Source organism: Colius striatus, chromosome 6 (assembly GCF_028858725.1).
Source record: "Colius striatus isolate bColStr4 chromosome 6, bColStr4.1.hap1, whole genome shotgun sequence".
Classification (NCBI taxonomy): Eukaryota; Metazoa; Chordata; class Aves; order Coliiformes; family Coliidae; genus Colius; species Colius striatus.
In genome coordinates this window covers 17,465,886-17,493,200 of record NC_084764.1, presented here as the reverse complement: position 1 = coordinate 17,493,200, position 27,315 = coordinate 17,465,886, and the positions used below count along the sequence as shown (strand labels likewise).

Here is a 27,315-nt window from a genome sequence, read left to right as displayed (position 1 = left end):
GTCTAAAACTACATGAAATATCTGTGTATGTTCCAACAGATAGGTTAGAAGGTACTTGGTGTTTGTGTGAAGAGAGAGGATAAAAAAAAAAAAGTTGTTTCAAAATGTGAACTAATAGAAATGTAATGGCAGCTAACTAATACAGGCTATTAAAAATAGCGTTTTAGAGTTTCTTAATTTCATTTTTTGTGGTGGTTCCAATTTCTGTTCCATTGGGTATAGTTGTTTATTTCTTCTTTCCCTTCAAGTGTTAATGGAAGTGTACTATGCAGGGAACAAATATACTGGTTACTATCAGGTTGGGGATGTTTTTGCTGTTTGTCATGTTTGTGGCAATAACATATGAATTACTTCTGGAACAATGTTAGTATAAGCATGCCATAGGATCCTAATCAGTCCAAGATGCTCTGTGGAGCAATTCTGTTGACCCTGCCCTGCATGCAAAGATGCAGCTGAGGTGACAGTGCCTGATACCCATGGGGTGTTTTCAAGCAGGCTTTCTTCATGCCCTCTCTCTTCCCCCTCAGTCCTTGGGCTGAGATGGATGAAAGCAGGTGTGCCTATGATTCTATGATCTGGAGGATTGCTTGAAGACCTACTGTACCCTTACATTTTTGACCTTTTTTTTTCACATGAGGGTCTTTGAAAGGGTAGAAATGAAATTATATATAAATGGAAGTGGCCTTATACTGCAGAAGCGGTATAGAACAAATCTTAAAATTATATAGCTAGTCAAATTCTTCTCATAAAATAGTTTTGAGCTCTACCTGCTTCTCTATCCATTCATATGCAAGGTACTCGAGTTAACACTCCAAGATAAGTACAGAGAAAAGCTATTTACCTACATTTTTCAATGTAATACTCATCAAGGAGATTGAAGAAGTAATTCTTATGAGGCTTATGATGTTTTATTCTTAACTCTATACCGAACAGGCACTGAAGTCTTCAAATGGCTGCCTAGATGTGACTGAAGGCTGTAGTTGTGCTGCCTCAAGGGAAATAAAAAACATTCTCTTGTAATCTTATAAAAATTAATTATTTTTATCTTATTTTTAAGCCCTGGATTCCTTCGATTTGTGAGAGTGTTGTGTGGGATGTCTTCGGATGAGAGGAAAGCTTTTCTCCAGTTCACCACGGGTTGTTCCACCCTTCCACCAGGAGGACTGGCAAACCTGCACCCCCGGCTCACCGTTGTGCGCAAGGTACGGATTCTTCAGGCTGCCCCTCAGACCAGCTACTGTTGCTACATTAAAAAATAACACCAGATTCTTTTTAAGTTGGTTTTTGTTTGTTTTTTTTTTCAATTTATGACATTATCACAGAATCCTGTAATGGTCAGGGTTGGAACGAGCCTCTAGAGATCATCCAGTCCAAACTCCCTGCTAAAGCACTTATACCATTTCACACTATGCTAAGCTTTCAGTACTAACTTATGCCCCAGGTCCATTCTCTGACTTCTTATTTGAGTATAAAAGAATTTATGTACATATAAAGTTTTATAAACCTGGCTTGTAGCTTTCCTGATGCTACTGTTTCTTGACCGCTGGTGTTACATGTGCAGTGAAAGCCATGAAGCAGAGGACCTTATGACTTTCAGCTTCCACATTAAGCGCTGTGAACAAACGCACTCCAAACCTGTTTGTTGTTCTCCTTCAGGTTGATGCCACAGATGCGAGTTACCCATCTGTGAATACGTGTGTGCATTACCTAAAGTTGCCTGAATATTCTTCTGAGGAGATCATGAGAGAGCGTCTGCTCGCTGCTACAATGGAGAAAGGTTTCCATCTCAACTGAGCCGCCAACTGCACCACGGGACCTGAGAAAGTGTTTTTTGATACTAGCGAAGCCTCTTGTGTTTGTGTGCAAAAAAATATGATCTCCACGCTGTGCTCTGATGAGACTTGCCTTTCTTTTCACCTGCGAGGCTTTAGGAACATGTGGAATAAGTTTGTTAGCTGCTAATGACAAAATAAATCCTTGTAACTACACAGCCAGCAAGAAATTGGCACAGAGCACTGTGTGATGCTTCAAGGGCTTGCACAACTGGAAATTGAGGTGGTTCTGTTTGACTGTTCCAAGGAACAGATCATCAGATTTTCAGTGTTCACTGATAAAAATTTCTAACAGCGTATTTGTGTAAAGTTTGTCATTTAATACCCTGTACACTACAGTTGCCATCACTGATCCCTGTTTTGCTGGCTTTAAGCTAACTGGTCAGAAACTTGCTTCCTTAAAACTTAGGGTTAATGGGCATCTCCAGCTTTTCCTTTGGTGGTGCCTGCACTATTGGAGTGTTTTAGTGGGTTTTTGCATATAATCATGCACAACCTTTTTGGTTTTTTCCCCTCCTTTTGAGTGGGAATATATTTTGACTTTTCGAGTGCCCTGCTATAAAGATCAAATCCTTAACTGTGTTTGTGCAGCTCAACAAAAAAAAAAGCTATTAAAAAACACTGGTTCCTAGTGCAAGGCACACTTAAAGCAAGTTTTACTTTTGGTTGTATTTTCTTTGTATATTTCAAACATTTATTTAACTTGTTGCAGTTTGAAGTTAGAAAAACCACCCAATGTGTAAGCTCAAAAGTAATCATTAAAATGTTTGCAACATTAAACTGTTTCCTCTGAATACTTCATTAATACTTCTCATGTTATTAAGTCCCCGTGCCTGTTCTCAACAATGTACCATACTTTTTTTCAGGGTTCAAAAGAAAGACAGGGAAATAGTTGATCAGATATGGCAATAATTCATCTCTGAAACTTATCTCTGTGTGCAAAATATTTTCAAAATTACACAGGGCAGTTTTAAGAACTAGTCTGGCAGCGGGAACACTGTGTGAGGTAGTTTCTGATTCCTTTCAGTGGGCCTGTGTGACCTGAGGCTGTAGTTCATCTTTACTTTGGAGTAAAAACTGGGTCAGATGATGCAGCTGATGGAGATGCACTTGAGATGGAGAGCCTGTCTTGGTTTCAGCCTGTGGTGATGTATTTATTGGTAAAGTGGCTCACAGTGAGATAAAGCCAGATGCTAATATGTGTTTAAAGTGAAGTACTTGATATCAGGAAAGAAGAATTATTATTTTAGTTACATTGGTATGTTGTTTTCTGTGCCAGATCTCTTTGGTAACTTTTTTCTTTTTTTTTTTTTTTTTGGACCAGTGCTGAGGGAGAGCTTGCCAGAGCTTGCCTCTCACATAAATATCAGCTTGATGCCAGATTTCTTTTCAGAGCATGATTCATAGGACTTTGCAGTCATTGTCTTTTGACATTTTCCCGAGTGCACAACTGGAGGGGATTCTCCACCACCTCCCACTCCTCTGACTGTTGTGCTTCAGCAAAACAGGTGCATAAACCTTGTGTACAAGTATCTGCTTCAGATCTAACATCAGCTTGTCTTTGCGGAAAGTGGTGTTGATTTAAAGCAGTGTGGACTGTTCTCCCACAGGACACTTCACTCTGTTCCTCACACCCTGGTTTCCAGGTGCAGTTGAGATGTGACTGAGGTGTTCTCACCCAGTATGTGCTCCTTCAGTGTCCAGTTATGCTGAGTGCTGGTGGGGAGGCCATGCAGGAGGAGGAGCTAGATGCCGTAATTCTGGAAAGGGAAGTGCACATAAGCTCAGGCTGCTCACTCTTGAGTGTACAACATGGGTATCAGTCAGCATCTTGTATGCCTGTGCATGCAAATTAGCACAGCTACATCCTCCAACTTGAGAAGGAAGATTGAATTTGTTACCTCCTAGCTGGTATTGAGAAATTTCCCTGCCTTTTGCCACTGATCTCTAAATGGTTGGTTGTGATGTGTGGGTATTATATATAAAGGGGGAAAAAATACACTGGTGTGCTAAAATAGAAAATATTGAGTGTAATTTATGAAGCCAACATGACAAAAGATGATAAAACTTTTTATTTTAGTTGTCTTTTATTAACATAATATTGAAGTGCCAAATACTTCTAGTTACAACTTAACACAGTATGCAGGAATATTCAACACATCTATACTTCTGTTACATTTCTGTTTCTATAACCCTGACTTCCTGGAAAAGGGAGTGAAAGCATCTTTTTGATGATGGATGAATCTAGTTTAAAAGTGGCCATAAAAGTTACAGAATTTTACAATATTTTTGTATGAAAACAAAAGGATCAAGTAGGTGCTTAAAGGAAGCACTGAAACTCAGATGTGTAATTCCAAGTTTTCTGTCTTCTAGGTCTGGCACAATACTGCATAATTCAAAGGGATACCTAGGTGGTCACATATAAGTTGCCATTACTTCATCCTCAGTCAGTTTTAACAAATGTTGACTGTTGTAGAAAGATTTCTGCTGGGACAATAAAGCTGCATATGAAACTGAAGGTTCCCCCTGATGTGTAGCTGTATCTTTCCATTTGGTACTTGGGGTGTATAGGAGAAACGGGAAACATTTTCCAGCTAGTTTGACTATTGCATGAGTCAGTCCTATGACACCAAAGAACTGCTGTTGGTTCACTCTGGATGGTTTCACCATTTTCCGTACAACGCCTCAGCCAGTTGTGCATCCTCCTAGCTTTCTGTCACTTTGTCAAGCACAAAGAGAGGGGCAAGAATTCTGTTCCTGTTTGTTTCCACAATGCAGCCATTTAGCACCATTTCATCCAAAATGATGTGCACTCTGTCCAAATTGAACATGATCTAGAAACGTTTCAAGTTAAGTACATTTTGAAAAACACAAAGAGAATTCAGAGAAGATGTTAGGTCCCTTAATCTTTAATCAAAGTAGGTATTTCTTAATTGATTCTTGTTTAGTTGGCTGTTTAATAGAACCAGGGAAACAGATCAGCTTACACATTTTTCTGACCACAGAGGTGTCAAGAGTCTCTTAATAGAGAAGCTGGAGCCCCATCAGTATCCCATCTTGGAAGATTGCCACATAGTAAAAGCAAGGTAAACTTGAACTTGGATTTAGGTGGTTAATTAATTGTACTGTCTGCCTGAGCACCATGTGTTGTTTGAATATAAAATGTTACTGAAGGATAACAACATTGAATGTGAAGATGCAAATATTCTGCATTTCTTCTTAGAAATTGTCACATTCTTAAAGTTTGATTCTCAAATTTTCCTTACTGAAAGTTACTGTTTGATCTGCTTGAGAACAGCTTAAGAGGAATAAGTTGATATGTGATCTAGTAATAAATCTCTAAGAGCAAAAGTAAGTAAGGGTTCATACGTAAAATACTTTCTAAAAGATACTTAATATCTCTAATGTTCACCTAAAGGATGATCATCTTAAACAATCTGGACTTGTACTGTTGGGATAAAGAGAAGATGTCCATAGCCATGTCTGTCTTAGGCTGCCATTTATCCCCAGGACCTGAAATGGCAAGGGGCAGAGCAGCAAGCCCGCAGGGTCCATCTGCTGTGCTGGTTGTGCACATGGCTGCAGGGGCCACCTGCTGTTGCTCTTCAAAGGCTGGCTTCCCCCTGTTCAACACAACAGCCCAGCCTGCTCTTCGCTGCTGCTGGTTCCTGCCAGTGCATTGAGGCCTACCGCACTGCAACAGAGCTGGGAAGATACTTTACAATAACATCTCAACACATCTTTCAGCACTTTTCTCCAACTTTTCTTTGAATGCCTTCTCTGTCCATTATGCTATTTTTCACACTGTGGTTGGAACATGGGAAGACAGCTTGGTTTTGCTTGTATTTGTCCTTGTGTTTTCGTTAGTGGACACCGATTCTAATCAGTGGAGTAGCAAGAGCCAGATTGTTGAAAGCATCGTTTTTCTCTGTTCTGCATAATAAAGCTGAAGTCTCATTTTTTTGAGCATGAGTCAGGCATTTACGAGGACGGCTGTTGTCCTGGGAGTTCTAGTGGATCTAACTGCAGTAGTCTGCCCTACTGCTCTGCCAAGGAGCAGGAACAGTGGGAGTACTGAACTGTGTATGACAACAGCTGAGAAGCCATGTCTTTGTGCCTATGGTTTCCTCCTCAGTGGTGAATGCATGTGGTAGGGAGATCACAGAATCACAAGGGATCTCGAAAGATCGCTTAGTCCGAGCCCCCTGCCAGAGCACAGGAATGCATCCAGGTGGGTTTTGAATGTCTCCAGAGAAGGAGACTCCACAATCCATCTAGGCAGCCTGGTCCAGTGCTCCCTCACCTTCTCAGTGAAGAAATTCTTCCTTGTATTTCTTTGGCACCTCTTATGTTCCAGCTTCTACCCACTGTCCCTTGGCTCTCATTGGATATCACTCAGAACAGCCTGGCTCCATCCTCCTGACACCTGTCCTTTACATATTTGTAAACATGAATGGGATATCACCTTAAACTACTCCACCAGAGCCACAAAGACAGGGGCTCATGGAAGTGAACAGTCTTAGGTCTGAATTCAAGAAATGGATTTAAGTGACTTTGAACATCCTCATGCTGAGTTAGTTATCACTTGGCTTCAACAAGTGAATTCCTAATCTGCATTAGATGCCTTATTTTCCCTGCCCTGAGTGCTGAAAGCCAGACCCATCAAACAATAAGTTCTAGAGACCAGGGCTGAAGCCAGTAGTGGGAATGCAGAGAAGGATTTTTCTGTGGTCCTTTTTTTTTAGGAATCAGAAGCCTAAGCCATTACTTCAGGTAATGACTCAGTCTCTCCTGAAATGTCTGGTGCTGTGTGCCTGAAACCTGTAAGAAGACACGGGCTGAGGCTGAGTATGGGGAATTCCAAGCCCACCTTTCCTGCTTACCAGCTTAACTGAGTTGGTAGCAGCTGCACCTTCAGCCTTCTGCTTAAGGTTCTCCTCCTGTGTGTAGAAGCTCCTGAATGAGTACGATGGTCTAGCCCACTAATGAGGAAAGCTTCATTTTTTTTATCCTTGTCTTGGTGATTGCTTCTGCTGCTGCTTACGCTAAAGCAGGAACAGGGACCGCAACTAGCTCAAGTCAGCCTTGTGTGTGACCACCCTTCTAAGAAATGAAAACCAGAAGTTTAAACTTGTTCAGGCTGAACCCAGCTGGTCATATTGATGAGAATGCAGCTAGCAGTCTGTCACCTTCCTCTGCTCTTTCAATTTGCTGTGATGCTCTGGGCTGAACTCAGTGCTACCCTACATTTGTATGGAAGAGTAAGCAAATGCGTTCTGCTTGACTAAGAGTACAGCATGTCTAGGTATGTGCAGCAGCAGAATTCAGGCCCTCAGATAACTTTACCACTAGTTGCTGTTATGTGAGGAAAAGAAACTATAGCTGTCAACAGGATCTTGGGTATGTCCATGGTTAATCAGATAGCTTCTAATTTGCTGGCCTAAATTTAACCATGTAATTGAAAATTAAATTGCATTTAAAATACCAGACTTCTTCCTGAATCTGACCATAGGCCCAAAGGGCTTCTAGAAATCAGACTCGTGCCTTGCAATGCTGAGGAGCAAGTACCATCCTTAAGACTTCCACAGTCTCTGTGGCTCCAGTGACAAAGGTCATTGTTTTACTTTAATTAGCCCAAGCAAAGACTTAAGCCCAGTCTCTTCCTATGGTACACTTTTCAAGTAAATCAGCCTTTACACAAATATTTCAATAGGAGACATTAGCATTTCTTTATTCTAGTAATGTGAGAATTTTTAGGAAGACAGCTCTTCTACTGCTGCTTAGCTCACCTCTGGCACTGCTCTACCACGAGGACCAAGAGCATCTGTTAACAAAGTTAGATAACATTCTATTCAGGTTTCAACATGTGATAAAGCCAACTCCTCGTGGCTTTTAATTTTTATGCTTTATCAGTGATTCACAGCACTCAAGTTCCCACAGCAGAGTGAGAGCTCTGATCTCTCCAGGCTTCCCTCTTCCTTTGAGAGTCCCAAGGATCTAACACCCAAAAGACTGATCAACCAGGTCCAGTGATGAAGCAGCAACTTTCTAGTCTCAACTTATTTTTCTACATCACCTTAGGAAAACACACTTAGCACTGCTTTTTCCCAAAGGAAAAAGGGAAAACTGCATACACATCAATATGCATCTTGCAGCTGTTCTACCTAAAATGGTTAAATAAGATGTCAGTTCCCCTCCAGGGCCATTCCAGGTTGTTTCAAAACTGCCTACTCCATTACAGAAACAGTGGTATGATTTCTGTCCATCTGCAACCCATTCATCTCACAGTCATCGTTCCAGAACCAGGGATCTTGCCTGCACTTTCAATGAGGATACTAATACTATTCTAGAAAGATCTATCGTCTTGGTTCTTGGCAAGTCCCACAGCATTCTTTAGCCTTTACCCTCAACCTAACATCCCAGCTTCCTCACAGTTGGGTTACACAAGGAGCACTCTGGGCTTTCTTCCCTTGCCTGTAAGTCTCATGATTGCGCTGCGGTTCCACCTTGCCATGCACACGCTGCTCAGCCCTCCATGCCTGCATACCCTGCCCAGGGAGGCACGGATGCCTCTGAACCTCAGCAAGGCTCCTCCTCCCCACCTGTCACTTGTTAGGCAAGTGACCCCAAATTTCAGGATTTAAAGCCCTGAAGTCATAGATCCACACCCAGCTGAATAGCATAAAAGAAAACCAGTTTGAGCAACTGGCAACAGGAAACAGGGATATTCAGTGTGTGCAGGGAGAGCCGTGGGCCCCGCCCTGAGCTGTCAATTAATGTCCCACTTCCAGCAGGAATCCTGGCTGCCCACAAAAGAGGATTAGGGGACTTTCACTAGATCCCTGCAAAGGCTAACAGGAATTCCTAAACAATACATAACTCGTCTCTGCAGCTGTAGATATGAGTCTCTAATAGAGCATCCTGCTAGGACATACTGTTAACAAGCTGCCAGCCTGGACAGGTGAGCCATTCCTGGCTTTGGTTTTACAGACTTCAGTCACTGCTGCTATGCCTGGGTACAAATAAATACTACCTACTACAGCTAGTATTTAAATGTTATGCTGTCTTTTGGTAACTTCAAGTATTGCCCTTACTGAAGGCATTAATGTTACTGTTGTACTATCACAAAGAGTTTTTATGGTGAATACATACTAAAAGGAAATAAATGTGGCAGTCTTGCGTCTCCTTCCCAAAACATTATCTAGGCAGATAAGTTACGTAGGGGAGAGGGGAAGGAGAGGAGAAAGGCACATGTAGGACTTGCCTATGAAAAATAACATCTTAATGTAGAGATGTTTTAAGATATGTCAAGGTTTTCTAGGCAAGTACTTAAGGGTGTGTCCAGGCTTAAGAGACAATAAAGTGCAGCCCACACCTTGTGATCAGGTAACACAACCAGGAGCACCCATAAAAGCTTTGTAGATGACAGCGTGGGTACTTGGGGTGCAGACAGTTTGCTACTGAATATACAGCATTACAAAACTTTGATTTTCATCAACTACAGATTAGTTGGAGTTGCTTCTGTCTTTAATCTAGAGTCATGCATTCCACTTTATCTTTGCTACCATTCTCTTTAAGTAACTTTTAGCCTCTCTAATGTCAGGCAAATTTTAGGCACTAAAACCCATTTTTAATACCTTCCGACCGTTTCTTCCTCAAACGACTATGCTAACATTAAACAGGAGACAAAAGGTGCTTTCAAGTTCTGTGACAGTCTAGAACAGTTTTAAGCTAACCCTTAAAGATTTTCATTTCACCCACTGATTTTGCAATACAAACTGAAGTGTATCCTTCTAAGTTTTCTCAGTAAATTAATGTTATTCCACAGGGCACTGAAGAACACAGTTGGTTCACATGAAACATTTCCTGTATCAAAGTTTTTATCTATTCCATGAGCAGCAGCAGCAGCTAGCTGAAATGGAGTGTAATGTTTTTTTTTGGATCAAGACAACATTCCTCAAATGCTTGGTCCTAGAGCACCCTGTCTTGCCCCTCCCTTCCCACAAGAGGAACATAAGTATCTGGTTCTTCTGTAAATTAATAACATGTCTTCAAGTACGCCTGGCTTCACCAGTCCAAGCAATAGAAAAGTCAACTTGTTAAGTTTGGAAACTCTCCTGCTTACCAGCATATTGTTTCCTACAAAATCACTGTGTTAAGACCTGCCTTTTTGTAGTCTCTTGTCTTCATTACACCAAGAAAGTAGCTCCTACCCACTCAAGCTGGAGTTTTAGAGCTACAGAAGATCCCACCATCTGATTTCATACACAGAAGTGAGGCTCATATAGTGTTATTAACACATTTGGAAGCAAAATCCCGAGGACAATTTCAGTGCCTTTTCATTCAGTTGGCCCAATGACACTACTTAGGGATATTTTAAAAACAAACCAAACAACTTCATAAATGTTATGTCATTCCATCATAGTTACCCTTAAGTATGTGACTGAGGCTCGGAATGGAAGTGGACATCATGTAATGGCTAAATGCTTTCCAATGCAACACAAAACCTTCTGTAAAAACCACGCCTACTCTAGAGTTCCAGCAGTTAATGGGCTAGTTCATCAGTGCTCATTTTTGCAGTACACATGAGAATGCAGTTGTTCATGCACTCATTATCATCACGTATCTCTATGTCACACATACCTACACTCTTTAGGTATGACTGCTGGTGGGCAGGATTCAGCTGGGAGGCAGCCTGTGCCTCAGGTGCCCTTCCAGAGAGCTGCTGCTCACCTCAAGCTATGACCCAAGCTGTGACGCAGGCGCCCAGTCTGAACTGGGGTGTTTGGACCTAAGCCCAAGCTGGAGGACTGCACTGGCTGCACTGCAGGAACATGGGGTCCTGCCCTGTGCCTGGGGAAGTGCTGAGAGCCAGTGCCCGTGCTGCAGCCGCAGCCTCAGCAGGGGCTTTGGGCACATCTCGGCTGCTGACAGACTCAGCCTTTGGCCTGAGCTGGGGTCTGCTCTGGGCATGGGTGCAGAGCCTCAGGATTATGATCTACTTTTCATGAGTTTGGAGTTCATGTAATTTCCTGCTATTTTTTTCATGTTAGTAAACACTGCTTTCTACACAGAATGGCCACTATCACTTTTGAAATAAGCTTCCTTACTATGTATTTTGTACAGATCCATAACGCCAAGACAGGACATTGTGACAATCTCCTTCCAGATACTCTGTATGCAAAGATTCTGTAAGTACTACTTCGTGTTTGCTGTTACAGACCTTCCAGCAGTGCTTCCTCCATCAGCCATTTTGCATCAGAGCTAACTGTACTGAATATAAGAGTTAGCATAAGATTATTTGGGCAAAGGAAATGGTTTAACCCCCAGTGGAGGTATTATTTTACGCACTGTAACATGCATATTGATAGATTATTGCTTGCACTGCATTAACATCTAAGATACTTGTAGCCTGAGCCATAAATCATAGAATCATAGAATGGTAGGTTTGGAAGAGACCTTCAGAAATCATCTAGTCCAACCCCCCTGCAGAGGAGGTCAACCTAGATCAGGTCACACAGAAACACATCCAGGTGGGTCTTGAAGACCTTCAAGAAAGGAGACTCCACACTCTCCCTGGACAGCCTATGCCAGGGCTCCCTCACCTGAACAGTGAAACAGTTTTTTCTTATGTTTAAATCTAACTTTTTGTGTTCCAGCTTCATCTCATTACCCCTTGTCCTGTTGCTTAGATAGCATTGAAAAAAGGGATGCCCCCATATATATAATGAGGTAAATAAGGTAAATAAATTAAATTGCTGTATTTGACTCCAGTGTGGCAACCGTATTTCAGGTGTGTAAGTGAAACTAGGTAACTAAAACTTTGTACCAGTAGATCTGCATTTAACAAACAACAAGCATAGACATAAGGATTGGTGGGGTAGAGTGAGCAGGCAGTGGGACTGGAAGAAGTGAGGAGACAGATTGTTTGCAATGCATTCTCCTGGTTCTGTTTTCTTTGAATTTTGTACTGTATTTTATTCACTTGCTATTTGTGTTTCATTGTTCAGGACTGTATTTTAGTATGTTTGTACTTGGGTTTATTGGTTTGCATTTGGTTTTAGTTAATTTTTAAAATTATATTTTAATTAATACCCAACAGATCATACACATGAGAACTGTGTAAGGGGAGGGTCAAGAAAAGAATAAGGGATCTGTAGCAATGCCAGGTTTCCTAAATTCCCTTCTCCCAGGATTTTCTCTCTTTCCATTTATACAAAAAGTAAAACTCACCTGGACATTCATGAAGGAAGATCACAGCACAAACTTAATTTTGCAATGATGCTACTGCTATTTGGTTCAAGACACAGCTGTAATGTTCAGATCTTACTGTGGCCATTTCAGTAGCTATTTTATTGTAAACTCAGGAAAAAAAAAAAAAGAAGTAGTAGTTAAGGCTGAAAGTTCCACCATGAATAAACTTTTCACATCTAGGTGTTAATGGTACTTACTTCTCTCTAGGCAAGGCATCCCTGTCTCAGCCTTCTCTTAATGTATCAGCTTACTCTTAATGACTGAGAACTGAAATAGGTGCCCCTCATGGATGTCAGCTGTGCTTTCAGAAAGGTGCCAAACTGGTGGTACTTACTGTAAGAGCAAAATTTGTGAAACCTCTGCGTTGACTTGACTGTTGGACAGTCAGTGCAATGAGGACAGTATGAACTGGAACACACACCAAAAAGAGACAAATGGCTTTCTAATACTGAAAAGGATACATCTAATTCACTCTGCAAGAAAAAGTGATAGACAACCACTAGTTAGGGTTTGATCTCCCATCTCATACTCATTAATCATTATACATCCCTTTAGAAAATAAAGAAAGTCTTCAAAATAATGACACAAAATTTTGGGGCAATGCAGGTTTTTGTGCTGGACTGTACAATTCCATGCTCTTTCCTACGGCACTGCTTTGCCTTTGGTGCATTACCTGCCTCTGTTAAAGTTCACATTCTGAAATCTTTACGTAGAAAAACCCATTGAGGTCACCAGCAAATAACATGAATATGTGCAGTGCCACCTGAATGGAACACCAGCATCTCTGATCACAGCAACTCCAGTCCTACATTCTCCCTTTCTCCTGCTGCAAGAGCTGGATGTTAAAGGCAAGTTTATATAAAAATACAGTTTATATACAGATTTATATACAGATTATATACAGATTTATATAAAAATACAGTTTAAAATGTTGCTGCAGACCACTTCAATGTCAAAATCTAGACATTGCATATACCCGTGGCTGTAGTAGCTGTGGCTGGATATTTTAGGAGAGGGAAGGCAACTCCAAGCTTTGGACCCTTAGCCCTTCTAACTATTCTCCAGCCCTAGGAAAGCCATTCTTCACATAGTCATCATTTCCCTTCTAGCCTTGGCCTGGATTTACTCCAAGCAGTTTTATTCACTTAACCAAACTGAATAAAGACCCTTGTGGTCTCTCTGCAGTCAGCAGAAGAGATGGGCATCTTCAACAGTCGACTTGGCACACTTGAGGCATGACTCACTTTCTCAAGATACTCATCAGTCCCCACTGTCAGTAAAGGGAGCTTAGGATGACTGAGCTCTCCTAACTTAGGTGCCTCAGCTAAATATCTTAATTTAGAAACAATTAATCACAGCCTCGGTAGTTAAGACCTTGCACAGTTGGGGTGAAGATTCCCCAGCCACTTCTAAAAGATGGAATCTTTATCTGCTACCAAGGACATTTATTTTGCTAGCACAGTTTCCATTCACACAGTCCCCACTGGTAAAATTGCTGCTGCTGCTCTTGTGTCAAGGTGCTCTAAACTCGACTAGTCCTGGGGTACAGGCGGGCACCAAGTGCCATTCTTCAGGTAGAAATTTTGTATGCATCACAAAAATTGTATTTTTAAAGCCTGATCAGTTTGGAACAAATATTGATGTTGTTTTTGCAGGAATAGAGCCGAAGAAATTAAGACAAAGAATTTTTACCGTTATCTGTTTCTGTGTAGTGTTAACCAGTTGACTGATCTTAAGACTGTGATCTGTTTCTTTGTAGTGTTAACTAGAGTCTTAAATCTTGTGACTGTGGGGGAATGGGTCATAAGATACAAGAACCAGACATCCCTGAGGGGATTGTAGGCGTCTACAAGTTGTAAATCTTGGAGTACCTAATCAATGGGGATACAAGGGAGGGACCTTGCGCCGGGATAGGGAATAAAAAGACGAATATTGTATCTATCAGGTGTGCCTACTAGCTAGGTCACCCACTTGCAAGAACGCTTAATAAAAGTGCTTCACTGCAGAGTCTGACCTGAGTCTTTGGCGAGAAAACTTGTTTCTTACAAGTTTAGGTTTCCTCAGCATGAAAAAGTACTTGGAAGCACTGGAATATGTGCTCTGAATGGTATGTAGAGTTGAGGGGACTCAGAATTACATATCACAAGCAACTTTGAAAACTTTCCCCCTATTCTGGTAAGGTTTGTTCTGATATCTGAATAATCTCTGTAAACTCCATTAGATAAATATAGAGTATGTGAAAATGTTTAAAGCTCAAAAGCCTAAAAATAATAGATGACAAAATGTCCTTCTAGAGCAGGACAGATGTTCTTTACTTTCCCCAAGTTCTTTCTCCATTATCATCATCATAATTTGGGATTCTGATAGAATTCTGTAAATCCTGAACATTAATCCTTAACAGTACAGATTTATGCTTTCTTGTTCTGTGTTTTCTGCCAGAAACCCCAGCTAGAATTATAGCTCTCTCTTCAGTGCTCTGCCGTTTATCATGCTATATGCTATGAAAAATAGAACCACAGCATAGCACAAGATTTCTTTAACTCTCCCCCTTTTCGGTTTCCCCTGGTTTGAAACCTGAAATGTGACAGAAAACACAAAAAAACTCTGGTATGATGAATTCAGCAGATTTCTAACACCTAGCAGTGGCTGGGTTATATACGTGGTCCAGGAATTATAAATACTATGTCTGTATGTAAAAGAACTATGCCTATTTTTGCCCTACCTCGAGAGAAAAAAATATAACCTGAGAAGTGGTTGGCAATTTTTAGTTCAATTAGGTAAATAAGATGTGACTGAATTTTGTAGTGCATTCCCATGTCACTGGAATCAGATTCCATTCCCAGTTAATCACTGCTTAGGTTGGGACAGCAATCATATAATAATTTGAAGGAACAAATTTTGAACTTATTTCACCCAGAAAGTGAAATACTTAAGTACCAGCAGTTTCAAAAGGCTGGTGCAATGTTAGTAGAGGTAACAGCCTAAAACATTTGCCAGACATCTAAATGGTGAAGGACACAGATGACTTTTTCAAGCATGTCTGTGAAATCACAGAGGGAGGGAGCTCTGCCACGTGTGCTGTAGGACTGGGAAACCAGTCACAGATCCTGCATACTGTTCTCCTGTATGTGTAATTACCAATGTAACACTCATGCATATGGACTGTGGAGGAAATTTGATCCAGTCCTCTTTTTTGAGAGGAGGATCCAACACATTTCACTGTAGATTCAACTGAAATTGTGCTTAAGTATGGTTTTGGTCAAGTTTGCTCATAACACAATTATTACAAACCCTATACTAAATTGCACATGTTCTAATCAGGATTAGAATGCTGCATTTTCAAACTGTAAAAACAAACAAATGAAAAAATTTTCCAACAAAAGGGGTAGCATCATTATAACTAGAGTCATGTCTGATGTTGAAGCCCTAACAAAATGGTTAACTATATAATAGCTGTTTTATCAGATATCCACTCTTGCATGACAACAATAATATGGGGAGCACAAGTAGTTTTTGAGGATTCATTTACTCCATCCTCTGACCTTGTTCAGTGAAAGTGACGTCAACTCCTTGCTTAATGCTTATACCATCTTTATCATGAATGCAGTTAATTTTGGGGATGTAATGCTAAGAACTGCAAAAAAGAGCTGAAAAGAAAAACCTTTGTATTTCTTTAAAATATATACAATGCCAGGGGCTAAATTAAAAGCAGATGACCCAAAGAAACCCCTGACTATAAGTATATAAAAACATGCTTTTCTAACAGAAATATTTCTCGTATTCCTTGTCTGATGATTTATATCCTATGTATATACTTTCACTTCCCTGAAAAACCAACTGATACTGCTTTTTTTCCCCTTTTTTTTCCCTTTCAGTGGTAATATTCCTAATAAAGTATTTAAAATTCTAAATTAATATGAGAGAAGTATTTTTCTCTTTTGATTTGCTCCTTGAAATGATATAGTCTTTAAAGCTTTGAAAGAGAATAAATATTTCAGAATAGATTCACTATCTCACTCACCACTCTGCTGAAGTATTTGTCCAAAACTTCCACAAAATTATGAATTAGTTCATATACTGCCATCTCATTCTGAAATGAAATTAAAACCAAGAGAATATGAAATGAATAGCTAGAAAAGCTAACAGTATTCTTTGTGTCATTTCAGTTTGTTGTGTATGAGAAGCAACGAGAAAATATAAGATGACCTACAATAAATTGCAGAAGCTCAGGCCACCATAGTGACAGGAGATGAGGCCACCCAGCAGAGGTACAGAGAGCAGGGGAGTGCTCAGGGGCAGAAGCTTGAGGCCAGCCACACAAGCAACCTCTGCAGTGCTTAACAGATGTGTCTTGCCTGGGCTGTTGCCATCCCACTGCATCCTTTGTTCCACCATCACCCAGGTTAGACACATAGACACAGCACACACACACAGCTGCAGCACACAGCCAGGCTATGCTGCAGCAGTTCAGATGGGTGATTTTTGTAGCAAATTGCCACCAATTTGTAGCTAATTTTGCCCCAATTTGCATGCCATTATAACCCCAGCTTGAAGACACTGTATTATTCAACAGCTACCATCCAAGTCTCCTACTAAAATCTCCAATAGTAAGCTTTGAAATAATTTCTGAGAACTGGGAGTCAATGTAGACACTAAAGCCTTGCAGGCTCAGCCTGGGTGCATGATATAATAGTACTTGTCAATTTTCAGGTACCTTTAATTTTTTCCCTTTTTAAAAAACAATACAATAAATTGGCATATTTCTAGCTGACCGTATGGGAATTTTTTTCTTTGTCCACAGAAGTTAAAAACAGTGGGCAGTTGAGAATTCACCACAGATCAGACAGCTAAACTGGCTGTGACGTTGAGAAACCAAACCTAACATAAATTTATGTTAAATCAAATATAAATTTAGAAAGCAGAATCAGCACAAGGCTCACAAAAACTGCCTCCAGATAAGTCTATAGCAGTAGTCTGAAGTGTTAAGTCAAATGTACCACATTTTCTTTTATACCTCGTTTTAATTCACAGAAACAAAAACAGGTTGCTTTTTGGGTTTGGTTTTGTTTTGTTGTTTTTTGGGGGTTTTTTTTTGCAATCACTCCTTGAAATTCTGTAATTGCCACTGCAAAATTCTGTACTGGAAGAAGACTTGAGCACTTACCTGTGATAATTACTGCAAGCTTTCATTACAAGAGGGTATATACTTTCTCACCTCTGTCTCGTTGATTCCAACGACTACAAAAAGGGCTGCATACTGTCGGTACACCAGCTTGAAGTCCTTGTACTCGATGAAAGAGCACTAGGCAGAAGCAAAACGAGTCACAGGGAGTAGCTGCCACTTAAGCACACGACTGTATTGAGCACAGAGTGTGCAAAGAGCCTGAGCTTTCATCTTCGGAAGGCCCACAAAGATTTCTCCAAGATCCAACAAACAATTTCAGTTTGAAAGAAACATAGCAGGGTAACTGACTATCACACAAAACTTCTCACCTGCCCGCAGAAGGCACGCTACCACTTCTTCAATGGAAAAAGTGGTACACACGGAACTGAAGTGACTTGTTAGGGCTTATAAGACAGCCAATACCCTCCTAAATTTCCATTTGGAAGCACCTGCGCAGGAGACGACCCGCGGGCCGTTTTCATATTTGACACGTTTTCCGACGCAGCGTTTGAGAGCCACAGGCCTGGGGACTGCCGCGGCCTGTGGCGGCAGCAGGGGGCGCCGCCGCGGCCGCTTGTCCCGAGCGCCACCGCCTCTCCCGGGCCCCATTTTCTCGGCTCGTCGCCGGCCCGGCGCTGCTCCCGGCAAGAGCAGCACGGTGTTTCGTTAGCCACTGTCATGTCTGGCCACTAAGGTACTCGACAGGAACTGTTGGGATATTTTCCCTCAGGTTTTGTAGGATGAAACACGTGAGGAGCGCTGCTCGAGGCTGCACGTAATGGATGAGAGGTGAGGGAGCTGATTTCAGATACAAACCAAAAGACTCCACGCGCAGTCCAAGCCACAGATTTCTTCTCCAGTGCAAGTCAATATACCCAAAAGTTCTGCAACGTTTGGTATGCTTTTTACAGAGTGGGATTAAGTGGCTCACGAAAATCTCAACTTTCATTATGAAATTTTCCAACTTCTGAGTTTTCTTTCTCACAGTGTGAACACTTTTTGAATAAAAATATCCAAAACAGAGGCCTAAAAAGTTGTTTCCAAAACCCCTAGTGTTTTGGACAGTATTTTCATGACTTGGAATCCTCTCTAGTAAGTTTTTTTGTTTAAACTTGGAGCTGTCAGTACCATCCCTACTACCTTCCTGCAAGGCAGCAGTTATCTCTGTTGATCTCTACAAGACAAGCAACATTAGGATAAAATAGATTTTTCCTGGACTGTTGAGCTTCTCAAACAAAACTCCAAAATCTGTAAGCCTCAGAAAAATGTATTTATTCAATGCAGAACAACAATTAACTGACTGAACCCATAAAGTGAATCATCTTCTTTGTGGGTACAAATGAAATAATGATCTGCAATGTTGTTATGTGTTTTCACATCAATGAAGTGTTTTCAGAATTAGCAACATGAAAGATGTGAACATTGATAAAATAAAATGGCTAGGGGAAAAACTACAAAACTTACCTGATCCTTTGAACGGGAAAGGCAGTTTTTGATTACTTCAGTTTCCAGCATGGTCCGTTTATTAATTTCTACATGCTCATAATACCTAGAAAGCCTTGTTTGACCTTGTTTGTTTACCATAAGAAAAAATTTTATCATTTTTGTTGATCGCAGCAGTAGATTTCAGTATGGAATCAAGAAGAGTATTTCTGTTAGGGGGAAAAAAAAAAAAGGTAGTATACATAAAAGTTATAAAAGACTTCCTAAAAGCTAGGCAGCCCAGATCCACATGCATTTAAGACTGAGATTATTGCCAAAACACAGAATATAGGAAGAAAATCCCTAATCATTTGCAGGCATCCCCTGAGTAAAACTCCATTTGTTTCCCCATAGAAAGAATCACAAACTATTTAAGTAATGGCTTTCACATTATCAGGCAGTTTCATTTCTTTGGAGGACTTGGAGGACTAAACGATTACCTCTTCAAAACCATATATCTGCTCACCATTTTCTTCCTGCATGCTGTCTGGTTTGAGAACATTACCAGAAATTTGTCCAATGCCAAAATATAAGATTAACACAGCTTCTAAGAGCAAAATTGGCCTGTGAGCACTTTTTTTCCCCCTGACTTTCATTTAACAATTTCTTTCATACTATCTTGACATCAGATTGAAGGGAGAGAGGACAAAAGGGAAATCCACAAGCTACAACACTTTCCCATTTCTTTAGGACCGAATGAGAGCCTCCTAAATATTTGGGTGTCAGTATCAGCACACAGCTTGAGCTGGACAAGGAACTGCTGAAATCTATATTCTCCCAGCTAATTTCCCACACAGACGGGAAAGGTAGATTCTGCCTTAATGAAACTAAGTGTGGGTCTTTGCTAAGGACAAACCTGGTCACCTTAATTACTAAAACCAGCTTAATCTCAGTCTAAATAAATATTAAACCACACACCACCACTGAAATATAGTTCTAAAATATAAATACACCACATGTAATGTAGAATGAAAAAGGCTATTAAAAAGAGCACAGTATATATCAGAATCTGCTTGCTAAACAACTCAAATCTTTCATGTTTTGAAAAGCATGCAAAAAAAAAGGATAAGCTGCAGATGTAATTTTTCAAAATAGAAGTTCTGTGTTGTTTTCTTTAATGACAGAAAATGGTCACTGTAATGTTTTCCATTTGACTCTATTTGGATCACGGATTTATTGGCCCAAATACCCTTGAGGTTTATCCACTGGAACTACAGCAACTACCACAAAAGCTATTTATTTATTCCTTTTCTGAAGCATTGCTCCTTGCCTAGTGCAAACATTCTCTCCTAAGTTCTCCCAGCTCCTGTGAGAAAGTCCAAGCTGGAAAAAACATGCCAGGAATCCACAGAACAATACAGCCTAGCTGTTTGTGTAAAAACAGTATATCTTAATGCAGAAAAGCAAAAGGGGAAAAAATCCAAAATAGGTCTCTGAGGTAGCAACCTCAAGATATTTAAACATACGCCAGTTTTTGTAACAAGACAAGCTGTAGGGGTGCTGCCTGATACTATCAGCAGCTTGAATGAACTGGCTATATACTATTCATAGGTGGTGACACCCAAATCTTTTATGCCAATGACAGAAAAAATCCCAATACATTGTGCTGACATTAATTATTGCTTACTTCTGGTTCATATTGTTCATCTAATTATTCTCTGAGAGAAAAGCTACCTCTGTTGTCATCACTTGGATCTCAAGAACGTGATCCTGTCTTCCTCGGGGCACCGTGGTTTGCTCTATATACAAAGTAGTTTCGATTTCTATACCAAATGTATCTTCACTAATTAGACTTAATATTGAAGATTCATTTTTTAACCAAGTGACACCTGTAGCTGTCCATGGCTTCTGTTTGGAACCATGGCAGTCTCACAGCTTTCGCACCTCTGCCTGACTCGGTGAAGTCTCTTCACCTCCAGAATTGGACCACGCTTTTGTTGGTTTGCTCTGAGAGAAGAGCCGCAGGCTGTGTGCTGTGGTGGGGCATGTGGCTTGGCCACTGCACCCCAGGCTTCTGAACTAGCAGATGCTTATGACTAAATGAGAGAGAACCGTCTACACAATCTTTTCTGCATTTTCTATGTGGCTCTTTCCCCTTCCCATTCTATTTTGTGTTGCTGCTTGAAGTCAAGATTTGCAATAAGGTGAGACTTCTTAATATTCTGAGGCATAAAGAAAGGTAAAACGGTGAGATGACTCAAGTAGTTTTTTGATACAAACCTTCCAAGAAGTAAGAATGCATGACTCCTTCCAGCTCAAAATGAGACACTTGAGCAAGGGCCAATTTCACAAGCAGAAGAAACCTTAAGCTGCTCTGAAAAGGGTTGTGATCTGAAAGGAACAACCTAATAAATGCTGCCCATTGTTTTAATGAGAAAAATAGCAAGCTCAGTCACAAGAGACCAAAAGCTATGCATGTTGTTCCTACCAACTTCAAAACATGGTGGTCCAAGCTAAACAGATAATGCCAGTGACATAGACAGCTTCTCTTTTTTTTTTTTCTTGGTTTTACGCTTTATCTTTGTGTTTGGTACTGCTGAAGTATGAATTAATAGTCCTGTTTTGAACAAGCTGTTTTAATAATTTAGTCATAAACAGCACTAAGGAGCCTTAAGTCCTGTTCTCGACACGTCTGCAAGTTGCACAAAACCACCCTAGAAGAATAAAAACCTGTGGCTAAACATGCCTGCAGATTCAAGTAGGATGTGAGGAGAGGACAATAAAACTACCCCAGGGGCACCGTCAGAGCTGCTATACTTTGAGTTAAGCAATATACGAATATATGAAGAATTGATAGGTATGGATCCTATTGCAGGACTGGCCCCTCATCCTAATTATTCCTTTATTAACCTAATCTTTCTACATGGGCAATCCCTTTCTGATGTTACAACTATTGTATCTGTGTATTCTTATGAGTGGCCTAGATTGTTTTACAGGTGAAAATACTTTAGACCTGATTGAAAAAAAACCAAAACACAAAAATCCTCACAAATGCTCTTACCCAGAATAGATATTTTAAAAAGAACCACGGAAGTACTCCAATGTGTTAACTGTGATTTATGGACAAATATTATTCAGTCTTAAAACAGGTGATTAACATGTGTAGGGAAGAGGTCCACTAGTACTACCACTACTTTCTATATTTTAATGCCAGCCTCAAGAAGAGCTTTCAAATTTTTAGCCAGAAATTTTGCTCATATAAATGGCAGCATAAGCACACAGTTTTGTGCAGTAACACTGGAATAGCTTTACATGTATCTATAACAACTAAAAAAAATAAATACAAAAAGCATGCAAGCATAGCTGTGGAATAGGACTTCAGACTAACACTAGTGTTAAAAATATCTTTGGGGGGTTTATTTCCTTTAAAAATAATTTAAAAAAAAAATCACATGTAGAAATAAAAACATTTGCTTGCACAATTTAGGCAAAAAAAGGAAATTACTGAGTTTTGTTTCTAAGAAAGTTTATTTCTTCTCCTTTTATTTTGGCTTTCAGATATAGATGACATGTTAAAATCAGTTTTGCATATATAAGATGTAAAGAAACCCATGAAGTATAATAAACAAACAAAAAGCATCTCTATGCATGTCAATGAGTGAAGAAGCTGCCTTCATCGAGTATTTGAGAAGCTACCTTTTATGATCAACAGTGGGTACTGTACTTGCAAAGATAGCTCCATATCTTCTGATACAACTCTTACGTGCTTCTGTGTGCATCCTCATGCCTGTGTGTTGCCATGCACACACATGCAAATTATGTGTGTTTGTGCATGCAGACTCAAATACTGCAAAGGAACTGGTGACAAGATGCAGGCCTTTCATATCTCTGCCATTAATTTGCTCATTTTAGCAATGAAAAGACTATCTGAAGGCTCTTTGTCAGAAATGAATAGGCTGTCTCATTCCAGGTCAGTGGACAACTATCTGCATCACAAACAAACTTAGGAGGGGAAGACTGGAAGGGACTATGGAGATCCTGATGGACCATCAAGCTCAGCTCTCCCCATCACAGTCAACTATGCGTTATAAATTTTGTCCAGAGTAGCCCATGGTATATGCTTTGTGCATACCTAATGTACAAAACACCTGCAAAACTCTGTGACAGAATGAAGACTCCCTAGAAACAAACATTTTAGAAGGTATCACCTGGGAAAAGATGTAAGAAGTCCTGAAATTGCAAGCTTTCCTTCAAAAGCAGTTACCTTCCAGCATGTCTGAGTAGCACTCTCTTCAATTTCCTTTACAAAATATTTCTCACAGAATGGTAGAGGTTGGAAGACATGTCAGCTCTGTAGGCTGCGTAACTGCACAGGATATGTTCAAGTGAGTTGTCCCTGTTTGTAAGTCACACCCCACGTGCTCTCTTTTCAGATATTAGTTGAGACCTCTCAAGAGAGGCAAAGCTCGTGGTTCCTGTTCTGCAGATAAAAAAGGTCTGAAGTCTCCAGGGTGGCCAACCCAGCAGATTATACATGCAGTAATATTAAAATGTATGTTAAATCTAATTTTAATTACTCCTCCAGCAGATATAAGCTCTCAATGTATTTTTTCAAAGATTTCACCAACATTTATACATACTCTGACATATACATTATAATAAAAGAAACACAGTCTGAGTTTGAGGCCTCTTGCAGTGCAATTCATTCAAATCAAATGTTTGTGTGTCTCAAGCTAAAACCACTCTAGTCAATGTGCACAGATTTGGAAGCATTTTAGTTATTGCACTAGAACAATGTTTTGCAACATTCTAGTGTTTTCAGCTAAAATGTTTACATCTTGTTTGCTAGATCAAATCTAGCAAACAAGAAATGCATGACTGTTTTTACTGAACTGCTTCACCAAAAATTAACATTAAATGTTAGCTAAAACTATAAGCAAATAATTTACTGCACTGTCAAGACTCTAAACTAGTAAGTTTTCTCATGCAGAGGTCTACTAGCACTTTATGCAAGTACTATATGTTGAACAAAACAGGTTAAACTGGAACTAAAGTGTTAATGAAAATTTTAAAATGGCTAAATGGTAGAGGCATAAGCAGATGACAGCACGCAAACAAATATTTTTGAGATCCCCATTTGTCTATTGAGCTTCCTGGCTACTAATTCATTGTACAGATGCATGTTGCAAATGACAACTGCTCACATGACACCTTTCCTCTTAACACAGAATGGCAGGGGTTGGAAGAGACCTTCAGAGATCATCTAGTCCAACCCCCCTGCTCAAGCAGGTCTACCTAAGATCAGGTCACATAGGAACACGTCCAGGCGGGTTTTGAAGACCTCCAAGGAAGGAGACTCCACACCTACCCTGGGCAGCCTGTGCCAGGGCTCCCTCACCTGAACAGTTTTTTGTTTAAATGGAACTTTTTGTGTTCCAGCTTCATCCCATTACCCCTAGTTCTGTCACTAGATATAACAGAAAAAAGGGATGCCCCAACCTCCTGACATCCACCATTTAGATATTTGTAAGTATTAATGAGATCCCCTCTCAGTCTCCTATAGACTAAACAGCCCCAGTTCCTGCAGCCTTTCCTCATAAGGAAGATGCTCCAGTCCCCTTATCATCTTGGTGGCCCTGCACTGGACTCTCTCCAGAACTTCTCTGACCCCCTTGAGCTGAGGAGCTCAGAACTGGACACAGGACTCCAAATGAGGCCTCATCAGGGCAGAGTAGATGGGAGCAGAACCTCCCTTGACCTGCTGGCCACACTCTTCTTGATGCATCCCAGAATGCCATTGGCCTTCTTGGCCACAGGGGCACATTCCTGGCTTATGTATTATCTCCTTAGTTTTGTCCTGACCACTGGCAAAGCTTTCATAAAAATCACATGAAGTGTTAATAATACTTATCAACAATTTTTGTATTCTAGATCTTGTTATCGTGTGGCTTTAAAATAAAATACTGTGCTCAATGTCAGGATCAGGGATTTTTTAAGAGCCACCTTATTAATCTAGGGAAGTCAGGGAGGAAGGAAAGAGTAAAAAAGTTTTCCTTTGCTGTCGAGTTGTCAAAATGCTGGCTGAATATAGTAACGGAATTAAATTGTAGCAACTCCCATACACTTAGGAATGAGGAATGTCCCCTAAGACTGGAGCTAAACAAAAGGCTAAACTAATTATGAGGTAAGTCTTAATTTTAGTAATGATTTGATACTGTCAGTATCCAACAAAAAGAATCGGCTGAGGTGGAAAGGCGTTTTAGATTCACTAATCTGTATGGAATCAGGAAGACTGTAGGATGAAATTTTAATAGGAAATGATTTAATGGAGAAGAAAGGAAGAACTGGATAAACCAACTATCAATACATACCTGAGGAGAGATTAACAAAGAAAGGAAATGCCAGTTATGAGACAAGCAGTATTTATTTTTCAGTATATAACGGAATTCCAGCTCTGTCAAAACCAAGCCCTGTTTAGGAAACTAGCATGGGGTTTTTTTTTTGGTTTTTTTTTTACTGAAATAGTACAGTATGTAAGCATTTTTTTTTTTGAGAGGGCCAAAACCAAACTCCTACCTTAGTTACAATGGTGACCTACAGATGATTTCAAATAGGATGTGATGACAATTTGTAAACACTGATTTTCAACGCAGCATTTTCTAACTGGAGTAATATCACCATATCCAAACTACAACATCAAACATAGCATTGCTATCAGGGATAAACCTGAGCCAGACAAAAGTAGACCAGTGATTTCTTGCAATATCTTCTTCAGGTGGAAAAGACTTTTCAACGGCAAACACTGCACCCTTTCCCTTCTGATCTAGGAAGGATCACAGCCTCTCACCACTGAGATACCACGAAGATGACTACTCGTTTAAAAGAAAACCGGCGAGCTTCCAGAAACGTGCCATAAATTTTAAGAATTCTGTTCTAAAACCACATCCTTGCTGGGCAAACTCAGAGCACCATTAAACGGCTGACAAATGTCAGCTTTCAGCCCCCGAGGCGCAGCACTGGCCCCAGGCCGGGACGCGAGCCCCGGCCCACCGGCTCTTCCGCAGGCGCGGAACTGCCGCGGCGCCAGCGAACCCGACCTCCATCACCTCAGTTTTAACGACATCGCTTCCCCTTTTCGCTTCAGAGCGGACGGAAACCGCTCGGCAGCACTCCCCCGCGGCGGCAGGGCCCGGGACCGTCGGTCCTGACACTGACTCAAGCTGGGGCCGGGCCGCAGGTGAGGCCGAGCCTTCCTCCTCCCCACGGCACCGGCGGCTGCCGACAACAGGTTGCCCCAGGATGGGCGCGGGCAGCACACTAGAGACGGAGGCAGTGGTAGGTCCGACGGCCTTGCGGCCGTCCCTGAGGCGCTGCGCCGCCACCCCAACCCCGGGAAGGTCCCCGTCCCACATCCCGCGTCCCGCTCCCCGCCGCCAGGGCACGGCGCTCACCTCCCTCGTGCGCATGCGTGCCGCGCCGTCTTACCCCGGCCGGGAGAAGGAAGCGGCCGGCCGAGGAGAGCAATTTCCCGGCGTGCGCCGCGTCACTCCCCCTCCCCTCTCCGCCCGTCCGCGGGTGGGTGGGCTGACGGCGCGGCGGCTGTAATGGCGGCTGGCGGCGGCTCGGCGCTGCTCTGACACCCGGATACTGCTCGGCGCAGCCCTCCCTTCCTCCTCGCGCCCGGCCCGCCCCCCTCCTCCCCGCCCCAGCCAGCTCCGCTCACCCCCTCCCTGGCCCCTGCTCCAGGCCCCCGCCGCGGGACGAGGAGGAGGGCTCCCCGCAGACAATGGACGAGCACCCCGGAGCCGGAGGAGGTGGTGGGATGGCGGCGGCCCCAAGACCGCAGCAGCCAGCGCCGCAGGCGGGTGGGAACATGAACCTGCAGTCGAGCGGGGGCTGCATGGGGGTCGGAGCCGGTGGAGGAGGGCAACAGCAGCAGCCTCAGGGCCCCGCAGCCCCGGCTGGTCAGGAGGCGCCGGGCCCCGCCGAGCTGTCCCGGCCCCAGCACTACACCATCCCAGGGATCCTGCACTACATCCAGCATGAGTGGGCTCGCTTCGAGATGGAAAGGGCGCACTGGGAGGTGGAGAGGGCCGAGCTGCAGGTATGAGGGGCGCAGGCGGGCTCCGCGCGGCGCTAGCTGGGACCGGCTCGATGGGCTCCGGGGACCGGGCCGCACTCGGCGTGCGGAAGCAGAGCTACCCGCCCGAGCGAAGCGCGTTGGGCCCCTGAGGCCGAGCTGGTCACCGTGCCTTGGGGACGGTACCTGGGCGAGTTCCCGCGGGGGAAGCGGCGTCGCCGGCCGGCGAGGCCGTTGGAGGCGCAACCCGTCACGGCCCGAAATGGGTTTCTTTCCCTGGGGCAGCCATTTTGGTTTTTAGCATGGCGCCCGCCTGGGCTTCTGGCTCCGGAGGCAGCTCCAGCTCCGCAGGCCTCGCGCCCGTCCTGGCGCGGCGGGGCCCGACAGGCGGCCGGGCGCTGCAGGCGGGCCGGGACTGCTGGCCCTCCTCTCTACCCGCCCGCGGCCCGGCGACCTGCGCCTTGACAGCTGCCGTCGTTTCGCTGGGCACAATGACTTCGAGGCTCTCCGGGACGGCGGCCTCCGCAGCCTGGCGTGTCGTTTACTGGGAGCAAGAGCCTCCA

General features: G+C 42.3%; 3 protein-coding genes across 22 annotated transcripts in view; 2 read left to right on the top strand and 1 right to left on the bottom strand.

Moving 5' to 3' along the window:
- The window catches only part of HECTD1 (HECT domain E3 ubiquitin protein ligase 1), a 65,658-nt gene extending 63,046 nt beyond the window's left edge, over positions 1-2,612 (top strand). For all 12 annotated transcript variants that reach the window (XM_061997581.1, XM_061997578.1, XM_061997577.1 and 9 more), the window contains 2 exons: positions 1,058-1,202; positions 1,657-2,612. In XM_061997581.1, coding sequence (XP_061853565.1) covers positions 1,058-1,202; positions 1,657-1,794 — 283 coding nt within the window. In that variant the 3' untranslated portion in view covers positions 1,795-2,612. The remainder of the gene's footprint in view (positions 1-1,057; positions 1,203-1,656) is intronic.
- Positions 909-27,315, bottom strand: AP4S1 (adaptor related protein complex 4 subunit sigma 1). Of its 6 annotated transcripts, XR_009818861.1 has the most exons (7): positions 26,939-27,315; positions 18,715-18,902; positions 17,302-17,388; positions 16,108-16,176; positions 12,284-12,559; positions 12,066-12,194; positions 3,887-4,666 (listed from the first exon to the last, which is right to left on the bottom strand). XR_009818861.1 is itself a non-coding variant. In XM_061997589.1 (5 exons), the coding sequence occupies exons 2-5, from the start codon at positions 18,850-18,852 to the stop codon at positions 12,471-12,473; spliced, it is 318 nt and encodes a 105-aa protein (XP_061853573.1). In that variant the 5' UTR covers positions 18,853-18,902; positions 26,939-27,306; the 3' UTR covers positions 12,416-12,470. The 6 variants fall into 6 exon arrangements, 1 of the variants encoding a protein (XP_061853573.1); XR_009818862.1 differs by lacking the exon at positions 3,887-4,666 and adding an exon at positions 909-1,243 and having other exon boundaries at positions 12,066-12,559; positions 26,939-27,314; XR_009818863.1 differs by lacking the exon at positions 3,887-4,666 and adding an exon at positions 3,443-3,592 and having other exon boundaries at positions 12,066-12,559; positions 26,939-27,314.
- The window catches only part of STRN3 (striatin 3), a 65,910-nt gene continuing 64,745 nt past the window's right edge, over positions 26,151-27,315 (top strand). For 2 of the 4 annotated variants that reach the window (XM_061997585.1, XM_061997584.1), the window contains exon 1: positions 26,152-26,776. In XM_061997585.1, coding sequence (XP_061853569.1) covers positions 26,459-26,776 — 318 coding nt within the window. In that variant the 5' untranslated portion in view covers positions 26,152-26,458. Of the gene's footprint in view, positions 26,777-27,315 lie in introns of all 4 variants that reach the window. The other 2 variants (XM_061997587.1, XM_061997586.1) reach the window with 2 other exon arrangements.

Excerpts from the sequence above, each read along its gene's own strand:
- AP4S1 (XM_061997589.1), bottom strand. The coding sequence starts at position 18,852 with ATGATAAAATTTTTTCTTATGGTAAACAAACAAGGTCAAACAAGGCTT. Across the intron at positions 17,389-18,714 it reads TTTCCCGTTCAAAGGATCAG|TGCTCTTTCATCGAGTACAA; the intron begins GTAAGTTTTGTA and ends GCTTCTGCCTAG. Across the intron at positions 16,177-17,301 it reads TTGGAATCAACGAGACAGAG|AATGAGATGGCAGTATATGA; the intron begins GTGAGAAAGTAT and ends ATTTCATTTCAG.